At 41.2% G+C, this 23,824-nt stretch overlaps 1 protein-coding gene and 1 pseudogene across 1 annotated transcript; both read right to left on the bottom strand.

The window, feature by feature from the left end:
* Window positions 1-310: 310 nt before the first annotated feature.
* CT55 (cancer/testis antigen 55) lies at window positions 311-15,730 on the bottom strand. Its single transcript, XM_054472503.1, has 6 exons — window positions 15,407-15,730; window positions 13,806-13,990; window positions 4,580-4,724; window positions 1,983-2,095; window positions 1,100-1,287; window positions 311-812 (listed from the first exon to the last, which is right to left on the bottom strand). The coding sequence occupies exons 1-6, from the start codon at window positions 15,498-15,500 to the stop codon at window positions 743-745; spliced, it is 795 nt and encodes a 264-aa protein (XP_054328478.1). The 5' UTR covers window positions 15,501-15,730; the 3' UTR covers window positions 311-742.
* On the bottom strand, window positions 4,167-4,261 carry LOC129025461 (small nucleolar RNA U3; annotated as a pseudogene).
* Window positions 15,731-23,824: the final 8,094 nt, after the last annotated feature.

The following is a 23,824-nucleotide window of genomic DNA, read 5'->3' on the forward strand; positions in this document are numbered from 1 at the left end:
AAGTTCACAACGACACTCAAGCTACGCCCAAAGGTCTGAATATATCCCTTCCCCTTGGTCACACCTACCTGGTTAAATATTCTATTAAAAGGAAGCATGAAGTTTCCTGGAGTTTACTTGTGGGATTTTAGTATAACCTTTCCCAGTGGGTAAGCAGCTTGTCCTTCCCTCAAGGGGCTCTGTGTTTGTACGTTTCTTCGTGACTTCACATGAGCTGCACCCCTGCAACAAAGTGGCTCACAGAGGCTCGTGTACAGCAGGGTCGGCTTTCTATGGTTGTTGGTGTTGTTTAAAAATCAACAGAGAGGTCTTAGTGCATTGCTCAACAATTTTATTCTTAAGGAACCAGTGATGAATGAACCACAGGTAAATATCATTGCTGGCCCAGTCATTCAGTCATTGAACTTAATAACATTTTATCTGCTCACTGCTCATTGAGTCTGCCAGGCACTCTTCTAAGTGCTTGGAGATGCTTTAATGACAACAGAAAAAAAAGAAAAAAGAAAAAAGAAAAAAAAAAAACAGGTCAGAAGACATCCTGCCATTGTGGAGTTTACACTCTAGCATGGGGAAGAAGGAACATATTGAAACAATAAACATCGCAAGTTATGTGGGTGACAGAAGATGAAAGAGGCTGTGGAACAATACAGATTGTACAGACATCATAAAGGGGGCTCAAAACTGAAGTCAAATTGTAACTTTAAATCATCCCTTTAACGTGCTGTCCCTGATGCCTTTTCAGTTAAATGCTTTGGCTCCGACGTTCCCTTTTGGGCCGTCCCAGGCCTCCGTCATCCTGGAATCTGCTGCTGCTAATGGGAAATATGGAATTCAAATTTAATGGCAGTGTTCATTTTAATTAAGAACTCCTTTCCTCCAGTGACTAGCGAGTCATTTTAGCGTGGTTTTTAATTGATAAGGCACTTCCCTAAGCTGGGTTCATGGTCCAATTGAACTAGCCAGTACCTCAATTAGATTTGCCAGAAAAGTCATATGTAGAATACTATTTAGGCTTACTAAGCTAACCTTTTAAGTTAAACCAGCCCCTTTACTGCTCATAAAAGGAAAGATAAACAGAATGAAAATGCTTTGTCATTACGATTCTTGCGCTGGGGTGATAGAAACCGCTCTCCAAATACAGCAGAACTGAATGCTCTCCACCATGACCACATTGACGATATCATCTACTTGAGGTACGTATCCATCAGGAAGTTTCACAGAATCCAAGGTGAAAAAGATAGTATAATCTATCACCCCATTTCTTCCATGTACGCTAGTAATGCAGACCTGTGAGTATAAATAATGGAAATGATTATGAAAAAGCCCAATAATCATTGCAACCGGCTGTGCACCTCCTCACCCTGGGTCCTGCATGAGTGCAGGTCACTTCGACGCAAATCATTGATTTCCAACCTGGTTGGCCCGTTGCTAACACCAGGGGTGCTTTGTAAGAATACCCATGTCCACGTTCCACCTCAGACCAATTAAATCAGACTCTCTGGGAATGAGGCCTGGGTCTCTGATGAGAAATCCTGCTCTAAATGTTACCAAAATATGTCCATTACCCTCTGTTGCCTTGAATTGCCTGTGCATATCCAGGCTTTAATAACCAAATCATTCTTAGCATTTACTGGTAAGCTCAAGTCCCACAACACAGTCCGTTCATTCTTTCCCTACAGTTTTCTGGCACAAAGATTGTTTTTCTTCCTCCTCTCCTTGGAAAATTCTAATAACATTTGGGTATCGAGTAAAATGCATAATTTAGAACTTAATCATGTGCTTGTTCCATATAATTTTCTAATTATTTACTTTGGGAAGTCCTGCCTTTTCAATAAGAAAAGTGGCTCCTTTGTTGGCAAAGAATGTATTTCTTCATATTTTCTGGAATTCCCATTACACCCATCAGAATCCTGGTCAGGTAAATTATCACCAAAGGAAGAGTTAGCAGAAACTGCTGATGGGAGCAACAGGAAAGAAATTACCTCTTCCGCATGAATACAACGGGTGTGCTTCACAGCAGTTGCCTTGATGTTTGAGATGCCTGGCTCAGTGGAGTATTCAACTTCTAACAAGTCACCCTTATAAGGCACAAAATCTAAAACAGCCATGGAGAAATGTGAGTGTCATGATCTCTTAACTAGGTCACTTTTAATTTCACACATTATTTGATAGTGTACTACTTTAAAGTCAGTTCTGCTAAATCTAAAGTCCATTTTGTGCATATTTAAACAGACACTACAAATCTCTAAGTCCAAAAAGAAGTTTATAATCCTTAGGCATTGATTCTCCTCTACTGATTTAACAAATTTAAATGGAGGAAAGTGTGAACCATGCATCACAGCCAATCTGAGGGAGCAGCACAGGATTTACTTAACAACTGTTAGTGTTCACAATTGCTTAGTGAGAGGCAGTCAAACAGATAGGTAAGAGCACAAGTTTGAACCTGGCTACGTGGCTTCGAATCTTGACACTGCCACTCACTCAGCTGGCAACCTTAGCCAAGGTGGTTAATCTGTCTGTGCCTCGTTGTCTTCATCTATAAAATGAGAAGCACAGTAAGTAGCCTTCATGATACACAGCTGCTGTGAGAATTAGTTGATACGTGCGATACGCACAGAATCATCCAGAATCATCGCTGGCACATAGTAACCACCAAATAACTGTTGATTGGTAGTAGTGGTAGCAGTACCACTAGGAAATGTTGTTACTTTCAGAATGAATCAATTTCCCCTGGTGTTGTGTTCGGCTAATGAACTCTTAAGTATGTGCCTTACAGGTTACAGTTAAGACCATTGAGTTTCAAACAGAAGTTTGCAATAAGTTAAAAGTGAGTCATTCTCAGTAAACTATCGCAAGAACAAAAAACCAAACACCGCATATTCTCACTCATAGGTGGGAATTGAGCAATGAGAACACATGGACACAGGAAGGGGAACATCACACTTCGGGGACTGTTGTGGGGTGGGGGGAGGGGGGAGGGATAGCATTGGGAGATATACCTAATGCTAGATGACAAGTTAGTGGGTGCAGCACACCAGCATGGCACATGTATACATATGTAACTAACCTGCACATTGCGCACATGTACCATAAAACCTAAAGTATAATAATAATAAAAAAAGAAATCTAACAATGCATTATATTCACCTTTGTACTCAGCATGAGTGAATCATCCACTTTTCCCATATCTGTGTCACATATAGGCAAACAATAAATATCTGATAAATGAAAAAAAAAAAAGTGAGTCACAGGATAACAAAGTTACGTGAAAGAATCTGGAGCAAATGGAAATCCCAACTGCAACTGAGACAGTAAATTGCCACAATGAAAACTAGCGATATCAACAAAGTTAAACATTTCTTCGCCTTAGGACCCAACACTGTAGAATGACATAAGACACTGTGTTAAACCTCTTCTCTCTCTCTCTCTCTCTCTGGTAATTTACATACATTTCTTTTGTGTGGATTTAACATGTATCTATATGCTTATAACTCCAAAATGTATATGCCTCCAGCTCTAACCAACCTCAGGGTCAATTATCCATATGCTTACACCAATCTAACGTGTGTAAAGCTGAGTTGTTGGTATTCTCCGTATTCACCAACTTTTGTTTGCCTCAGTCGTCTACATCACAAACTGGCAACTCCACTCTCACCACTGCTCAAACCAAAAACTTTGGAGGTACCTTAGGCTCATTTTCCCTCCACAACAAAGATCTAATCCATTACCTCCTGGGTTCTTCTCTAACTTCAAAATATATCCAGAGCCAACTCAATCCTCAGGTTCTCCACTTCTCCATTTTCATTCACATCTCCATCATCTCTCACCAGGAATATTACAACGTTTTCCTGACTGACTTCCTGACTCCACCCTTCCCCTCATGGTCTCTTCTCGACAAAGCATACAGAGTCAGCATCTTAAAACAAAATTCAGGTCAGAGTCCTGCTTTTGCACCCAAGAAAACAAACTAGCAAGCTGCCTGGGGAAGCGGAGCTAATCTTTCCATTTATACCCAAGCTATACGACAGACAAAAAAATATCGTTGGGTAGAAGCTAAATATTAGAATATATCTGCTGATTACAAAGAGAATTCAACAACAACACACACACACACACACACACACACACAGCCACAAGGCACTATCTCCAATCCTAAGCTTGAAGCATTTGAAGTGTATTCTTCTAAAATTTGGTAGTCTACCCTGTCACAGAAACGTCTCTAGTAACCAACTACAGAAATGATGCCTGTAAGTATAGTCTTTGAAGGGTATTAAAAATAGTGTCTCTATGCACTTGTAGGATTGTTTTCTTGATTAGAAATTAAATTCTCATGTGAATGAATAACATATCCAGGCATTACTGAGGGCATTGAACAAATGAACACACAATAACCAACAGCACACAATTTATAATACTGTCTATTTGCCCCTATATTGTACTTAATTTCGATTGGAACAGTCTACCTCTAACATTGAAGAGCCATTGACCGAAGCCAAGTACACTGTCAAAGTTGTTCCAGGACTAAAATCTTCTCAAAAAATTAAGAATTACATCATATATTTCAAAATGTAAATCATACCTTCAGAAACAATGTCTATGGAAAAATAAATGCTGTTACTAATATAAATATTATCTTCATTTATAGAAGTAACACATCCAATTAAAACTCTGGTTCCTGAGTCTGAGGGTCCAGCACCATAAAGATGGCAAGGCACAACGTCCACCTGTAAGACTTAGGAGAGAGTTACTTCAAAAACAATACAAATTTAAACATGGAACTTACATGATTAAAACACTTGTATTCGAAAATATTTTCAACAACCATCCTAAACACTGGAGAATATAGTTCACTTGGTAAATGGACCATTGACTTGAGATGACAGTAAAAGTCATGTACATGCTTCAAGAATTGTGAAATGTATCCAGTAAAAGTCATGTACATGCTTCAAGAATTGTGAAATGTATCCCAAAACATTAATAGCATACCCAAGTTTAATGCCCTTGTACCATTAGTTTCCAAGATTAAAATAATACCGTCCTTCGCCTGCAGAAATTCACAGTGAAATGACGGTAAAGTGGAAAGGTATATAGTCATAAGCAGGTTGCAATGAAGGATATAAAACTAGTTCAAAGATGGTTTCTGTGAATTATCTAGAGGGAGAACATTTCAGACAGGGTGAAAATAGAAGCATTGTTTAGGGGAAGTCAGATTTGTGCTGGGTTGGGAAAGAAGACAGGGGTAGAGGAGCAGGGAGGCGGAGAGAAAAAACAACAGAAGTTAGGAGCCTAGGGAGCAAAACTCTAACATCCGAGATCCAGGCCTAGGAGAGAGAAGCATGAGATAAAGTTGGAGCAATAACCTCAACTGGGGGAGGTTCGAAAAACCAAGTCAAATTAGGGCTTTACTTTACCTACGATAGAGAGGCATACAAACCTTTTTCCTTATTGGAAGTGTAAGAGTCCTTATTTTATAATCCTTAAAACTTACAAAAATAGTGTAAGCTCGTTATACTAAAAGTAGGAAAGAAAACAGATAAGCAGACAGCAAAAAGCAGTTACCCATAATCCATATTTCATTACCAAGAGACCACCAGGGACTACATTTTTGGTAGTAACACTCATCCTGATGTTTCTGTCTGTGCACAAATATAGATGCATATGTAAATGCCTGTTTTAAAAGCAAATTAGCATGGTATTCAGTATTAAAGTATCACATTAAATGAACACAAAAGTTTTTAAATAACAAGAGAGGACGGAAAGAGTCATAGGGAATCCCAATTAATGGATGTGCTGTAATTTACTAACCCAATTTCACATAATTAGACATTTCACTTGTGTCATAGCATTTGGACTACTTGCCTGACTTAACTATAGGATAAACTCCTAGGGTTGGAATTTGCTGATCAGAGACTTCTGATGGAAAGTTGAGCCACTGAGTTGTAAATAATTTTTCATGGTTTTAAAAATAGCCTAGTTTGCTGCTATTCCCATTTCTTAACTGGTGTCTTTCCAGCTGTCAATACCAATCTGATGTTTATTTTCCCCTCACTTACTGTCACGAAGGAATGAGGCACCAGTCTCCTGTCCACGTATCTATCACCACTTTCGGCAGTATCCAAGTGGATGATCCACAGCACCCTTGGACCTCTCTGATCCTTGACTCCATGCCAACTCACAGACATACTGCAGACTAAAGCTTTTCCCATGTCTCATGGCTCCCAACTCTGTTTCTTATGCCTTGCAAATACGACCAACACAACAGCAGGTACAAATAGATTCAAATGTTTGCGATAATGTGTTGTATGACACAAGTGGGATTTCAATAAAAAGGGGCAATGTGGATTATACAATTAATGTTGAGGGACAACTGAGTAGCCAGTAGTGAAACAAGATGCGGATCCTTCTCTCAGTCCTGCACATGAAAAGCAAACCCAGGCTGGCTGTATGTTTAGATATAAATAAATGAATGACTTTCAGAAGAAAAGCTAAGTGAATACTAGTGTAAATTATGTCTTAGAATTAGCCTAAGGATACTTCCTGAACCCAAAAGCCACATGGACAAGATGGACATATTTATAGTATGTAAAAATTAAACAGATAGAGGAGGAGGGGAGCAAGATGGAGAAATGGGGCTCTCCAGTGATTGTCCTCCTGCAGAAACATCAATGTGAAAAACTATCCTTGTATGAAAACACCGTCACTTGACATAAGGAAACCAGGTGAGAGACCTTGGTACCCGGTTATAGCATGAAAATAAGAAAAGATGCACTGAAGAGGGTAGTAAGGACAGTCTTACATTACCCATATCACCCCTTCCCCGACCTTCAAAAGCACAGCATAAATACAGATACCATCCACCCAGAGGACAGAGACAGTAGCAAGCATAGGACATTGCCTGGGAACCCAATATCAGGCCACCACTTGACAGATGCCCATGGCCCCTGACTCTCCAATGGTACTCGTGGACAGAGTCTCCAGACCCACCCTGGCACCAGACAGGAAGCCACAGCCACAGCAAAACAAACTCAATATCTGGCCCACATCTCTGCCTGGTGATTCCAGTGGCCTTATGCTCAGAATAATCTACAGCAACAGGGAGTTCTCAGTGAATGGAGGCTTGGATTCCAGTCTCACAAGGGACCAGCCTCAATAGCTAAGGGAATCCTAGCTATTCTAGCATCTGCCGTTGTGTCCCTGGGAATAGGCATCCCCCTAGTGCTTCAATAGCTGTAGTGTTCACAAGCATAAGGACCAAAAGAAACCTATATAGAGTTTCTGGAGAGGCTTACTGCTAAAGGATGTCCCCTAAAAGCTAGACTGCAAAGACTGAAATGAATACCTACTTCTTCAATACGCAGATATAAACACATGACCACAAAGATCAAACACAATAAGGAAAACATGACATCACCAAACTGACAAAACAAGGTGCCAGTAATTGACCCTAGAGAGATAGGAATATATGAGTTGTTTAACAAATAATTCAAAATATCTGTTTTCCACATGCTCTGTGAACCTTGAAAACAATTACAGAGAAATGATTCAGGATTTATCAGAGTAATTTGCAAGAAAGATTGAAAGAATTTTTAAAAACCAAGCAAATCCAGAAGTTGAAAAATACAGTGAAGGAAGTACACAATAGAGAACATCCAAAGAAGAATTGATGGAGCAAAAGAAAGAATCTGTAAACTTGGAGACAGGTTCATTGACAATATACAGTCAGAGGAGACAAAATTAAAAGGAAGGACACGGAATGAAAAAAAAACTTACTAGATTTCTGGGACAATATCAGAAGAGCAATAGCATGAGTCATTCACATTCAGGAGGGAGGAGTGAAAAAGAGGTAGAAAGATTATTTAAAAAATAATAATGGAGAGCCATCCAAACCCAGAGAAAGTTACAAACGTCTAGGTACTGGAAGACCAAAGTTCTGCATTCAGATACAATCCAAATAAGATTACCCCATGACATATTAAAATCAAACTGTCAAAGATGAAAAATAAAGAAAGAATCCTGAGAGCAGTAAGAGGAAAGAAGCAAATCACATATAAGGCAGTTCCAATATGCCTACCAGAAGACTTCTCAGCAGAAGCATAATAGGCCAGGAGAGAGTAGTATAGTATACTTTAGGAACACAAGGAAAAAAAATCTCTAACCAAGAATAATGTACCCAGCAGTGAAGGGGAGATAAAGACTTTTACAGAGAAATCACAGCTGAGAAACTTCCTCACCACCACAACTGTCTTACAAGAAATGCTAGGGAGAGTTCTTCCAACTGACGTAAGGGACGCTAATGAGTAATGCAAAAACATCTGAAGGTATAGAACTCACCAGTAAACGTAACTACACAAATTCAGAATACTAATAAGGTAATGGTGGTTTCCAGATCACTTATATCTTTCATGTAAAGGTTAAAGAACTGAACTAGTAAAAATAAAATAAGTACAATAATTTGTTAAGGGATATAAAATATAAAAAATTGTAAAGTGTGAAATAGAAAACTCAAAATCCCAGGGTGGAGTTAAATAGTAGAGTGTTTGTATTTTGTGATCAAAGTTATGTTATCAGTAAAATAAACTGCCGTGATTATGTTTCTGTAAGCCTCACGCTATCCACAAAGAAAAAAATCCTGTAATAGACACACTAAAACAAAAACAAAACAAAACAAAACAAAACAAAAAACATACTAATAGAGAAAAATCTCTTATCCATCCAGGAAAACAGTAAAAGAGAAAGAAAAGAAGAAATTACCTACAAAATAGGTAGAAAAAAATTATCTAAATGACAACAATAAATCCTTACCTATCAATAATTACCTTGATAGGAATGGATGACATCCCCCAATTAAAATGCACAGAGTAGCTGAATACATTTAAAAAGCAACAACAAAAACAATCAAACCTATGAGAGACCCACTTCTCCTTAAAGGACATTCGTAAACTGAAAGTGAAGGCATGAAAAAATATATTCTTCCATGTAAAGGGAAACCAAAAGAGAGCAGGAGCTGCTAAACTGATTTCAAATAAAATAGGGTTTAAATCACAAACTGTAAAAAGAGACCAAGATCATTACATAATGATGAAGGGGTCAATTCATCAAGAGGATATAATAATTTCCAAAAATATGCACCCAACATAGCAGCACCTAAATATATGAAGCAGATATTAAGGTATAAATGGTGAGATAGAGTGCAATGCAGTAATAGTAGGGGACTTCAACACCCAACTTGCAGCAATGAACAGATTGTCCCGACAGAACATTGACCCCACAAAAAGTGGGATTTATCTGCACTCCGGACCAAATGGACCTGACAGTCATTTACAGAACATTCCATCCAAACACTCCAAAACACATATTCTTTCCAACTGCATGTGGAACATTCTTGAGGATAGATTATGGGGCAGGCCATAAAACAGGTACTAGCAAATTAAAGGAGTTTGAAATAACATCAAATCAGTTCTCTAACCACAATGGTAAAGTATTAGAAATCAATAAAAGTAGGAACTTTGGAAACTTTAGAAGTGGATGGAAGTTAAACAACATGCTCCTAAATAACCAATGGGTCAATGAAGAAATTAGAAGCAAAGTGTAAACATTTCTTGAGTTGAAGCAAAATGAAGGCACAACGTACGAAAACCCATGAAATACAGCAAAAGCAATTCTAAAAGTGAAGTTTACATCAATAAAACCTACCTCAAAAGAAAAGATACATCTGAAATAAACAACCTCACACTGCACCTTAGGGAACTAGGAAAAGAAGACAAAAATGCAATGCAAAATTAGGACAGAAATCATAAAGGTCAGAGCAGAAATAAATGAAATAGAAATGAGAAGAACAATACAAATATCAATGAAACAATGACTTGGTTTCTTGAAGAGGTAAAGCAAATCAACAAAACTTTAGCTAGACTAAGGAAAAAAGAGAGAAGATTCAAATAACTAAAATCAAAGATGAAAAAGGAGACAGCACAAATGACATCACCAAAACAAAACGTACCATAAGGAAGATTATGAACAATCATCTGCCTATAAATAGGACAAGCTAGAAGAAATGGATACGTTCCTGGACACATACAACCTACCGAGATGTAATGGTGAAGAAATGGAAAATCTGAACAGGCCATTAATGAGTAAGCAAAGTGATTCCGTAATAAAAAAATCCCCCCAGTGAAGAGTCTAAGACAGAATGACTTCCCTTCCTAATACTACTAAATTTACATAAAAAGAATAATTAACAGCTATACTTTTAAACCTATTCCAAAAAAAAAAAAAAAAAAACAAAACGGACAAGAGAGGAACACTTCCAAACTCCTTCTGTCACGACGCATTACCCTGATAGAAAACCCAGATGAGGAAACAGAAAGAAGAGAAAACCGAAAAAAACTACATGCCAAAATTCCTAATCAACACAGTTGCAAAATCTTTAACAAAGTATTAGTACAGCAAATTCCACAGCACATTAAAAAAGTCATTCACCATTTTCCAGAGGGATTCATCCCTGGGATGCAAGGAAGTTTCAACATACACAAATCAATAAATGTGCTATATCACATGAAAAGAATGAAGGAAAAAAGCCATAGGATCATTCCAAGTTCAGCAGGAAAAGCATTTGATCGAATTCCACACCCCTTCGTGACTAAAAACTCCACAAATTAGGTATAAGAGGAGTGCACCTCAACACAATAAAGGTCATACATGATAAACCCACAGATAATATCATACTGAATGGGGAAATGTTGCAGGCTTTTCCTCTAAGACCTGGAACAGGACAGAAATGCCCACTTTTGCCCTTTCTATCACACATAGTTCTGGAAGTGCTAGCCAGAGAAATTAGGCAAGAAGAAACAAAAGGCATCTAAATTCAAAAGGAAGAATTTAGATTGGCCCTGTTTGCAGACGGGAAGCTCTTACATACAAATAACCCCGAAGACACCACCAAAACGCTACTAGGTCTAATCAACAAATTCAGGAAAGTGGCATGAGACTCAACCAACATACAAGAATCAGTAGTATCTCTATACACCAATAAGGAACTATCTGAAAAAGTTATCAAGAAACAATCCCATTTACAACACCTTCAAAAAAATTAAAATAGGAACAAATTTAACCAAGGAGGTGAAGGATTGCAACACTGAAAACAGTAAACCGTTGACAAAGGAAATTGAAGGAGGCAGGAATGAACGGAAATATATCATGTGTTCGTGAACAAGAAGAATAAATATTGTTAAAATGTCCGTAACCTAAAGCAATCTATAGATTCAATGCAACTGCTATGAAAATACCAATGACATTCTTCTTGGAAATAGAAGAAACACTCCTGAAATTTGTATGGAACCATGAAAGATTCTAGATAGCTGAAGCAGTCTGGAATACAAGGAACAAAGCTGGAGGCATCACACTACTTGATGTCAAAACATATGACAAAGCTATAGTAAGCATAACAGCATAGTACCAGTATAAAAACGGACACATCAACCAATGGAGCAGAATACAGAGCCCAGAATTAAATCTGTGCATTTACAGTCAACTAATTTTCGACAAAAGGCCCGAGAACACACAATGTTGAGAAAGTACATTCTCTTCAATAAATGATGTTGAAAATAACTGGATATTCATCTGAGAAAAATGAATTTCCACCCTTATCTCTCAGCATGTATATAAATCAACACAAAATGATTTAAAGCTTTAAAATGAAGACCCAAAGCTGTGAAACTGCTAGAAGGAGACATAGGGGGAAAGCTCCACGACATTGTTCTGGGCAACGATATTTTAAAAACAGGACCTCAAAAGCAAAGGCAACAAAAGGAAAAACACACAAATGGGATTACATTGAACTAAAAACTTCTGCACCACAGAGGAAACAATCAAAGAGTGGAGAGACAATCTATGTGATAGGAGAAAACACTGACAATCTATGTATCTAGTAAGGGGTCAGTTTCCAAAATGTAACTCCAACAACTCAATAGCAAGAAAACAAATAATCCCATTAAAAATGAGCAAAAGACCTGAATAGACATTTCTCAAAAGGAGACATACAAATGGCCAACAGGCATATGAAAAAACACTCACCTTCTCTAATCATCAGGGTAATGCATATCAGAACCACAGAGATACCGAGTCACGCATGTTAGAATGGCTAACATTAAAAAGACAAGATATAACAAGTGTTGGCAAGGATGTGGAGAAATTGGAACCTTTATGCACGATTGGTGGGATGTAAATTGTTACAGCCACCATGGAAAACAGTATGGACGTTCCCCAATCTTTTAACAATGGAACTATCACACTATCCATGAATCCCACTACTGAGCATGTATCCAAAGAGAGTGTCATCAGTGCATCAAAGAGATGTCAGCACTTCCATGTTTGTTGCAGCCCTATTCACAATAGCCAAGAAACGAAAGCAATCTAAGTGTCCATCTACGGATGAGTGGATAAAGGAAACGTGGTATAAATACACAATGGAATGCTATTCAGCCATAAAACAGAACAGAATATTGCCATTTGAAATAACATGGGTGAACCTGGAGAATGACACGTAAGTGAGATAAGCCAGTCACACAAAGACAAATACTGCACAGTCACATTCACATGCAGAAGATAAAAAAGTTGATCTCATAGCAGTGTAGAGTAGAATGGTGGTTACCAGACGCTTGTGTTGTTAGGGTGGATGGAGGAATGAGGAGATGTTGGTGAAAGAACACATAATTACAGTTGTATAGAAGGAACCTTTTTTAACTGTCCAGAATATATACAAACAGAAAGTGGATAAGTGATTTCCTGGAGCTGGATGTTTTTCGGGGAGGGGACAGTTGGGGGAGCACGAAGAGTTTCCTTCTGAGGGATGAAAATGTTCTAAAATTGATTGTGGTGATGATTGCATAACTCTGTGAACAAATTAAAAAACACTAGATTGTTCCCTCTAAGTGGCGAATTGTATGGTCACGTGACTTATATCTCAATAATGCTGTAAAAGAATGAGACATAAAGCAAAGGAAAAAGATGGTATCAGACGAAATACTACAAGGGCTTCATATACAAACTTTCCTATTACAAATCTAATTTTCCTACCATAGAGATAGCCATAAATATCCCTATTGTATCAGTAGGTCTAAGAAAGGAAACTTACTGTAATCTCATGAAGACCCTTAATAATTCAAAATGAATGATGAGACTGCTTTTCCTTTCTCATATTTGCAAAGATTTCAGATCGACAGTATTGTTGTCCTTGCCTATATGGGCAGATGGGCAGTCTCACCTCCTATTGCTGAGAGATTCAATTAGTACAATAGAGCTAAAGAATAATTTCATAATAGCCACTGAATGGGTAAATATCTGGACTCAGGTGATGTTGCCAGGACTCCATAAATCTGCAAATGTTATTGAATTGTACCCTCAAGAGAGTTTTGTGGTTGGTGAATTATAATTCCATGAAGCTCTTTTTAAAATATTTACAATGCACAAGGTTTGACACAGAAATTCCACTGTTATGAATGCACACTACAGAAAATGTTTTATTACCTGATAAGGGAAGTTGCAAGATTATAAAGAGTTCAATAATTATTATTGTTACTCATATTGTTTAAAGACTAGAATTAATAGATAAGTAAATTTTTATGTTTTACAGCACAAATTACTACAAATATTACAACAGAAGAAGCTACAGCTTCAGAGGAGGGGGGCTTCAAATTGCAGTCTACATCCACTCTACGGATCACAGTAGAGATGTTCGATTAATTCAAGAAAGATGGAGAAAGAAAGCCCACTGGGATAAGACACAATGCCCAAACTCATGCACATCTCACCTTGATTGCTCTCAATCCATAAAGTGATTTGTCTTCTTCCACAACCACATTAACTTTTTGTCCAACTTTTAGAGGCACGTTGCCAGTCACAACATCACTACTGAAGTAGATCGACTCATCAGTCCTGCCATAATCACCACAGAAACTTGTGACAACTCCCTGCACAGTTTTCAACTGGGTGTCACCTACAAGATAAAGAAACAAGGCCACATTATTAGCCTCAAATGCAAACACCTACTGTAAGTAAGTCTTACAGTCACCATCTGCATAACCCTGGGCAGAGAAGTTTTATAACGTCTCTGACCTTGTTTTCATCTGTCAATCCACAATAATCACAATTTTGCCTAATAGGGTTGTTGTAGGTTTTTAAAATATTTTTTAAAATTTATTAAAATTTAAAATTTTTAATTTTTAATTATTTTTTAATTTTTTGAGCAGAGTCTGGCTCTGTCACCCGGGCTGGAGTGCAGTGGCGCAATCTGGGCTAGCGGCAACCTCCGCCTCCTGGGTTCAGGCGGTTCTCATGTCTCAGCCTCCCCGGTAGCTGGCACTACAGGTGTGTACCGTCACACCCAGCTAATTTTTGAATTGTTAATAGAGACGGGATTTTGCCATGTTGCCCAGGTTGGTCTCCAGCTCCTGGCCTCAAGTGATCCACCTACCTGGAACTCCCAAAGAGCTGGGATTACAGGTGTGAGCCACCACACCCAGCTTATGAATATTAACTGACACATGCACATCAACTGTCGAGAGCTCTGAGTGCCTTGCACAAGAGTGTGTAAATGTTACCTGTTAGCATTTCTACATATGAGAGTCTTTAAGCTTCTGCTCCTATTATATTCCTTCATCATTATCACCAACATGATGAGTAGCACCTTCTATAGATACTTAACCATCTCAGCAGACAAAGTACTAAAAGATATCTGGAGATTGAAGGCTAGCCCAAAACGGCATCTGAATGGTTTTATTTCCTCCTCCTCCTCCTCCTCCTCCTCCTCTCCTCCTCTCCTCCTCCTCCTCCTCCTCCTCCTCCTCCTCCTCCTCCTCCTCCTCCTCCTCCTCCTCCTCCTCCTCCTCCTCCTCCTCCTCCTCCTCCTCCTCCTCCTCCTCCTCCTCCTCCTCCTCCTCCTCCTCCTCCTCCTCCTCCTCCTCCTCCTCCTCCAGCCTAGCTGATCAGCAATACTTAGGGATCAAACCTCAGCAGTCGCCCGCAGGGGTTCTCTGCCTTCCTTTGGGATCAGATAAGTATGAGGCATCAACTTGGCTTCAAATTACATTTAACTCGCAAATTAGGGAGTTTCTCGCCTACTGGAAATACAAATGAGCATGTGCTGCGCGACCACGTGGGGGAAAAGCAGAGGCGGTACAGAATGCAAGGTCTTCTCTGTCAACACCTTCCCGCTTTAGATGGACAGGAGAGTTTGGGGGTTGGTTCTCAGGGAATTGTTTAGGACTCGGGTTGCCGCCCCATGCACGCACAAGATGGAGCCACCGTCACGTGCTGTACCCACCCGAGTTACCACAGCCTCATTCCAGGGGTGAGGAGAACCCCTATTGGGAGGCTTCTGGGGTGGGGGACAAGGGGACACACAGAGGAATACCTTGTGGGAGGTCCTGCTGCTGTGGGCCCTGTCGCTCTGCAGGGTCGGCTGTCCTCCCGTAGAAGGCCAAAGCAAGTCTCAGAAGCCTGAGCATCGTCCCAGTTGTCACCACCGGCCTGGGCACCGCTTGTGACAGATGAAGCACGAGGCCTCCTCAGTAAGGGAAGCCCTCAGGTCACGGCGTCTCCTCAGGGACTCACCTCCTGCTTCTCCTCCTCAGCCACTGTGGCATGGGACCCAGCCGTTAGTGAGCCCCCCTCAGGAGAGTCAGGGACACCGCAGCCTCCAAAGGAGCTCCCAGGTTCTCCTCTGACTTCTCCCTCTGGGCATGCGCTCGTCAGGGCTCGCCTCTACCGCTGTCCAACCAATGGGCGTGCAGTGGGTGGGCGGGCAGGTTCCTGTGGCTACTAAAAGGTGATGGGTGGGAACATCGTGGCTTCTCCCATCAAGGCTGAGGGAGCCATTAGGATGGCCTGGGGAAAATGGCTTGGGAGCTTGGGTTCTGCATTTACTAAGGAGATACAGGGCTCTTCTCTTGGGTTCCCTGGGAGGATGGGTGCCTGAAACACCGGCTGTGCAACCAAAAATCCTGCTCCTGCCCTTGTATTCGTGGTGCTTAGCATAAGGAGTCACCACTCAGTGGGCGGTCAATAGTCACTCCTCACCAGGGATCAATTTTGTGGAGAGAGGGCATCATGTGGGTAGGCAATGTTTTAGTGATGGCAAGTACGTGTCTTGTGTACCAGGACTCCTATTTTGAGTCCAGTGATAATTTATAATAGAATCCTTTTATGATCATTGCTACCATGTACTCATCGCTTACCTGGTTATACTTACATTACTCTGCTATACACATTACCCTTATTCATTCATTCAGCAAAACTTGTAGGGCACTAACTGTGAGCCAGACACTGTTCTGTGTTCTTAAAATTTGTTAATGAATGAAAGAGTCAAGAATCTTCACCCTGTGAGGGTAGATTTTTCACAGGATGACAAAAGGGTGACACTAAACATCACATAATAAAATATACGGTTATGTTAGAAGGCGATAAATGCCGTGGAAAAATATAGCAGGACAAGGGAGATCCACAGTGCTGGGCATGGGGTGTTGGATTGTACTTTACAATAGCATGGTCAGAGTAGCCCTCATTAGAAAGCAATAGTTGAGAAAGATGTTGGAGTTAGCCAGGTAGCTATTTTTGGGGGAGCCGTTCAGACAGAGGGCACAGTTTGTGCAAAGACCATACAACAAGACTGTGCCTGATGTATTCAAGGAAAAGCAAAGTGATTAGAGCAGAGGCAGTGAGTAGCTAGAAGAGTAGGAAGTATGGTAAGAGAGATAATAGAGGTTCAGGCTGCATGTGGGATAGTGGGGCACTGGAAGTCCTTTGGCTTTTGTTGTCCATGACACGTAGAGTCCCTGAAGGATTTAGAGCCTCCAGGGATCACTCCAGGTGCTTGGTTGTGAACAGGCTGGAAGAGGTCAGAGGAGGAAGCAAGGAGAACAGTTTGGATGATTCTGATGCAATCCATGGGCACTGTGGATGAAACCTGTTTGTCTTTCCTCTCCTACTGTGAGAACAGGTAAGAGCATTGCCAAAGATTATCATCTGGTTAACAGGATCGGTTGAGGGTTATCTATGTCTCAAAATGTAACACAACTGCGTTAATTTCCTAGGGAGGCCACAACACATTACTACAACTGCGTGGCTTTAAACAGCAGAAATTTATTCTTCTGCAGTTCTGCAGGCTATGAGTCTGAAATCAAGGTTTCGGTGAGGTTGGTTCTTTCTGGCAAGCTCTGAGGGAGAGTTTATTCCAAGATTCTGTAGGTTGCCAGTAGTCATTGGTTGGCTTTCCTTCGGTTGTAGATGCATCACTCCAATCTCTTCCTCCTTCATATCGTGGTGCTCTTCTCCATCTGCCTGTGTGTCCAATACACCTCTTCTTATAAGGACATAACTCATTGGATTCAGGGTATATGACTAATCCCAATCCTGAAGGACCTCATCTTAACTTGATTTTTTTTTTTTTTTGCAAAGACCCTATTTCCAAATGAAGTCACATTCACAGGTACTGGAGCTCAGAACCTGAGCATATCTCTTTCAGGGCAAAATTCAACCCACAACAACTGCTCTTGTACATTTTGATTGCTCCAATATTCTATGATTATCAATGAAAAATTAGGACACACAGGTAAGCACACATTTCCTCTTATTTCTCTGAGAAAACACAGGTCATGAAACAGGAGTCCCTCTGTCAAACTCCTGGCACCCATCCTGGCTTTCTCTTCCTTCTCTCTTGTAACAATGGAAGGATATCGCAGCCCCTGGCCAGAGCTGACACTCCACTGAGCACATGGAACCATTCTCTTGGCACATTTTCCCTGAAGATGTTGCTTCTATTGCTATTGCCTCTCTTCATCCTGCATCAACAATCTTTTTTTTTTTTTTTAAATCTTTGCCTGTAAAGGAATAACATACAAACATACACAAGAATCACCCATCTTAAAAACTTCACAAATAACTCCCATCTTAAAAATGTACATAGATAAATAAGCTTCCTTGGCCTCATTTCCCCTTCAGTCCCATTCCTCTGCATCCTGTCCTCCACAGCAAATGCTATTTCAAGAATCACCTCTGCTCACTTCCTGAGCTCCCATTCCCTCCTTATTCCTCTGGCATTAGGCTTTTACCCACATCATGCCCCTAATTTGCTCTTAAGATGACAGGAAACCTCCAGGTCTCCAAATCCAGTGGTCAATATGCTAAGCTCTCATCACTCAACCTTTTAGTGTTTGACGCAGGTGAGGACTCCCCATTTCTTGAAATAAGTTCTTTGGTCTTCTGTGTGACAACCCTCTCCTAGAAAGACTCCTTCTCAGCGTCTTTTGTGAGAAGTTCCTCCTATCAGGATTGCACAAGACTGCTCCAGGACTCAGGCCCTGAATGGCCTCTCTATCCGCACACCAGCCCCATGGCATTTAAATGCAGGTACTCCCAATCCCATATATATACTGAGTTACACACGTGGTTATCCCATAGACATCTCAAGGGTAAGGTGTCCAAAATTTCGCATGTCCTGAGCTTCCTTCAACCCCTTCACCTCCATAAATCTTCTCCATCTCACACGATGTCAGCTCAGTTCACGCAGTGGGTTAACATCATATCCCTGCCATAACCCTTAGTTTTCTCCATTTTCTTTACACACTCCATGCCATCCATCAGCAAAAACCATCAATCCTTTGAAAACATACCTGTAGTCTCACCAACTCTAAAGAATTATTGAAAAAAAATCAGTGGGTTAAATCTGTTAGTTTCAGTCATGGCACAGAAGAAAGCAGAAATAACCAAAGAGACAGCAGCCATTCAGACATGAAAACATGCCCAAAACCCTTCCATGTGTCCCTGCTGGCACAAATAGAGCTAATAACGGATGCTGCAGCAAGAGATTGGTGCTAAGAAATAGCCTTAGAAAGAGGTAAGAAATAGCCTTCTCTGGCAAACTTCACTAAGTCAGACTCAGCCTCCTCTGCAGGGGTCAAACTCTGCTGGCAGAGAAGCTACAGGTAGATTCTAGCACCAGGAAGACAGGTCCCTGCTGAGAGAATACTGCAGAACAAAGAAGGGGCTCTTCTATACCACCCTGCTGGAAACATTGTGAATGATCTTTGTGGTGGGAGGTGCCTCTAGAGGCCCGGAACACATCAGATTAGAAATGGCTGCTGGACCTGAATGCCAGGGGATGAATTCCACTGGGCCACAGAGCAGCTGTGCGCCCTCCCTTTCCTGTTTGCGTCCCTGACTTGGCTGTAGAATGGACATGACGCTACTGGGACTTCTTTCATAGGATTCTTTGTGAGCATTAAATGACGTGCGTGTCCCAAGGCCCTTAGCCCAGTGCTTGGCATATACAAGGGCTGGACACAAAGTAGATTAACAGCAATTCTGAACAGGGATGCCATGCACCCCATTAAACCTTCTCACATTTTAACTGTCTCCCATGAACAAAATGCACACCTTCACAAGTATCCATGCAGCAATCATTCAGTGCCAGATTCCAGCAAAGATATAACCATGTGATTCACCTTCTTGGCTTCTAATGACCTGCATGTTTCACCCTCAAATCAGGGAGACTGACTCCGACTGAAAATATTGAAAACCATCTGTCCGTGGTCACTGCCCTCAAAAACCTCTTATCACAAACACCTGCTTACTTTTCTTCCTGTCACTAACTGCTAGACGGAAATTCTTACTTATTCATGTGCTTATCAGAGTATTTATTGTCTGTCTCTTCCCGCTTGTATGTCAGCTTCATGACTGCAGAGCTTTTGTTCGTGGTTGCTTTTTCCATCTGTTGGGCCTTCAGCATCTAGAACAGTGCTGGGCACATGGTAGGTTCTCAATAAATACCACAGCAATTAATTGAATCAGAAAAGGGTAACATCCTGAACGATTCCAGGCAACCTGAGAAAGGATCTGGTTCTAAGGCAATTCACACCAAATCTGAATACTTTGCTTTCCTTTGTGCATCTATCTAGACAGTATTGGGCCTCATTCAGAATAATGTTACAGCTGGCTGTAAACGTAAGAACTGTGGTTCAGAAGACATTAGATCCCAGCTCAACTCAGCTGTTTCCTGGCTTTGCAACCTGTCCTCAGGGTCTGACCACCACAGCAACTTGTAAGTAAAATCGGCCAATAAATTGAGTTTTCTTGCAGATCAGTGATTCAGCCTCCCTTGTGCACATGAGTTGCACCATGGAGTAAAATGTTACTCCTTTCATTACAAAAGCTACACTGGAAATAAGTATTGGACTAGTGTTTAGGCAAATATTTCTATAAGAATAGAGTGACAACGCTTTAAAAGTATATTATTTATTATGAATTAACGGACGGGGACAATTCTGATCGATGGGAATTTTGGAATCTTCATGTGATGGGAGTTTTTCCAATCCATATCTTTGTTTTTCAAAACACAATAAGTGTTTGAATTGCTTTTATTTGTTACAGAATGTCAACGTCAGCTCTCCATTGTCTTAGCTTTGTCGGCTATAACAATATACCACAGACACTTATATTGCACAGTTCTGGAGGCTGGCAGGTCCAAGAATAAGGTGCTGACTGATTCAGTTTGGGGCAAGGGCCCTCTTTCTGGCTCAAAGATTGTCAAATTCCGGCTGATTCCTCCCATGGAGGAGTGGGAGCAAACACTGGCTTCTCTTCCTCTTCTTCTAAGGATACTAATTCCATTATGGAGCTCTACTCTCATGACCCCATCTAAGCCTAATAGCATCCCAAAGGCCCCATCTCCATATAGATCACATTGCGGATTACAGCTTCAGCAAAGGAATTTTAGGGGAACACAGATGTTCAGTGCCCCTAACCACTGTGAGGTATGTTCTTTATACTATCAAAATAACTTGTACCTTTTGTTTCCTTTCTTTTTCTTTTTCTTTTTTTTCTTTCTTTTTTTTTTTTTTTTTTTGATGGAGTCTCCCTCTGTCGCCCAGGCTTGCCTGCATTGGCGTGATCTTGGCTCGCTGCAACCTCAGCCTCCTGGGTTCAAAGGAATCTCCTGCCTCAGACACCCCGAGTAGCTGTGACTACAGGCACCCGACACCACAACCACCTAAATTTTTTTGCATTTTTAGTAGAGACGAGGTTTCATCATGTTGGCCAGGCTGGTCTCAAACTCCTGATCTCAGGTGATCTGCCTGCCTTGGCATCCCAAAATGCTGAGATAACAGGCGTGAGCCACCGCGCACAACCACCTTTTGTTTCCTTTCAATGGAACTTCAATAATAAGGTTATGCTTTTCACCTTTGGTATATACAATAGGCCTTCAACTATACATAGGATTTGGGGAATGAAGTTTCTAATCCACATCATTTAGGGTCAATTGGGGCAATGCTCTTAGGAAGTGAAACCACTGTAGGATGACATTGCCCCAGTAGGGTGAACTCTTTTCCTCCCCCTTATGAGACCAACAAGAGTGCTAACTAATCTGAGTCCTCAGTTGTGGATGTTTAGACCGACAGCCCTTAACCAACCCCAAGACTTCACTCTTCTGGCCAGGCCAGCAGCTCTGGAAAGAAACTCACGAAGCACTTAACCCAGGCTGTCCTGGGTGACTATTACAATGAAATGGTGACTAAAAGCCAGTCCTGTGAGGAGTTCCAAAGGCAACAGAGAGCCCTTTTCTCTAGCCCTCCCATCCCTGTAGAGCAGGGCACCCAAGTTTAGGAAGGTAGGCATGGAGCCTGCCAAAAAACGGTTCCAAGGAGGCCTCCTGCAAGCCAGGGTCCATGAGAAGAGGGAGTTAGAGAGCAGATGGAAGGCAGTCCACCGTAAGAGAGCATATATGGCAGGATTGTGCAAAGAAGTAAATACACAGAGGATAATGGAAGGTAGGGTTCTCCAAAGCTGAGAAGGAAACAAAACTCGTGGAAAGGTGGAAAGAGAAGAAAACACAGAATAAACTCTGTATTCCTGGGCTGGTAATGGAGGTGTACGTGCAACCTCAAGTTTGCCAATAGATATAAGAACTTCAATTCAAAACACCGTATTCTCCAACACTAAGGGAACAGGGATCCTTGTAAGTAGGGCTGACTAAGTAGAATTTGAAATTTTGGCAAAACAGAGAACTACACACTAAGCATAACAAAGAGGTGTTGTTTACATTCACAGAGCATATCCCTTTGGCAGATGTACAGTTAAAGATTTACGCACCTCACAAGAGGAGTGAAATGATGAACTAGAACCTTTGAACGCTACAAGTGGTTAGAGGGTGAAACCACAATCACGATGAGAGACTTCAAGGTACCCCTTTTATTAACAGTATGTATAATCATGACAGCAAGAACACTAGGTTCAATCTATTGGGCCATGATTAGGCTCCGGGTACCTAAATATAACTTTATGTTTTGAGAACCATTGCAGGCATCAGGCCAGAATTGGCAGAAGGGCCATAGTTTGCCAAACCCGGCTAAAGATCATTACCTTATTTCATTTTCTTCATTGCATGTATCCCTAAATTAGCTGAGAAGCATCTGATATCAGCACATCTGCAGCGCCTTCATGGCGTGCCAGTTGGAAGCTCCATGGCAGAACACTGGAGCCCCAGAAACTCGAGGTGACAGGTCCCTGCATTTTCAAGCCAATTCTTTCCCACGTGGGAAAAGCACATTTCTGACAGAGTCCACTATTTCCTGCTCCCTGGGCCCTTCTGTCCTTGTGCCGTGACGGCGTACATTTAGGGACACAGATGTGATGAGGGTGAGATGATCAAACACAATTCATTCTCAACTGTGGGAAAGAACCTTGGAGTTAACACATCCTTGAGGCAAAATATTCAAAAAATACCGCCACTTGGTCTGCCTTATGAAAGCAAAGGGTTCTGCGCTTTGCTATTTGAAAGAAGATAGAGGAAATGTATCCAATCCCTGCCTCCCTGCCCGGCTGAACTGCTGCCTCCCAGGTGATCTTCAGTCCGGTAAGGAAGTTTGTGAAACAGCGGCTGTGACTGAGTCACCAGCTGACTGGGCTTATCATAATGCATTATAACTCCCAAAGAACATTCTTCTACATCAACCAAACTGGAGAATTAAATGGGGAGGTAGTGAAAGTCATGGCCCTTGCATCTCTCAAGTCCAACATGGACTGCTCTGTAATTCCACAGGGTGTGGGGTTGCTTTTGAATGACGACATTCACAGGGACCTGGTATTGCCACAGCTCCCACTTGCCCCTTTCAATCACAGGAGCTACTGCTGCATGGGTCAGGAAGCCGAGGATGGTTGGGGGGTGGAGACATTGAAAGAACACAAGTTCCATTAGGGCCTGGAATTTTGTCCTTTTGGTTAAGGGTATAATTCTAGAGGCTCAACAGTGCCTGGCACATCAAAGAGAGTCAGTAGGATTTTGTAGGGTGAACCAATGAGTGAAAATGGGAACTCTACAATACCTTCACTGTTTCTATCAAGCGGGAAACAAATCCCTGGATGATTGGGAGGTCTCACTGGATCTGTGGTGGAAAGTCAAAACACAACCCTGTTTATTCAAGGACCGGGGGTAATGGTGGAATTATGAATCAGAGGAGTCAGGGTAAGTTCCCAACCACATTCAAGCTACACCCATAGGTCTGAATACATCCCTTCCCCTAGGTCACAGCTACATGGTTATATGTTCTGTTAGACAAAAGCATGAAATTTCATGGGATGTACTTGTTGGATTTTATTATAACCCTTCCCAGCGGGTAAGCAGCTTGTCCTTCCTTCAAAAGCTCTGTGTTTGTATGTTTCTTCATGACTGCACATGAGCTGCACCCCCACAACAAAGTGGCCATGGAGGCTCATTTACAGCAGAGTCTGCTTTCTATGGTTGTTGGTGTTGTTAAAAAAATCAACAGAGGTCTTAATG

Source organism: Pongo pygmaeus, chromosome X, assembly GCF_028885625.2.
Source record: "Pongo pygmaeus isolate AG05252 chromosome X, NHGRI_mPonPyg2-v2.0_pri, whole genome shotgun sequence".
NCBI classification, from domain to species: Eukaryota; Metazoa; Chordata; class Mammalia; order Primates; family Hominidae; genus Pongo; species Pongo pygmaeus.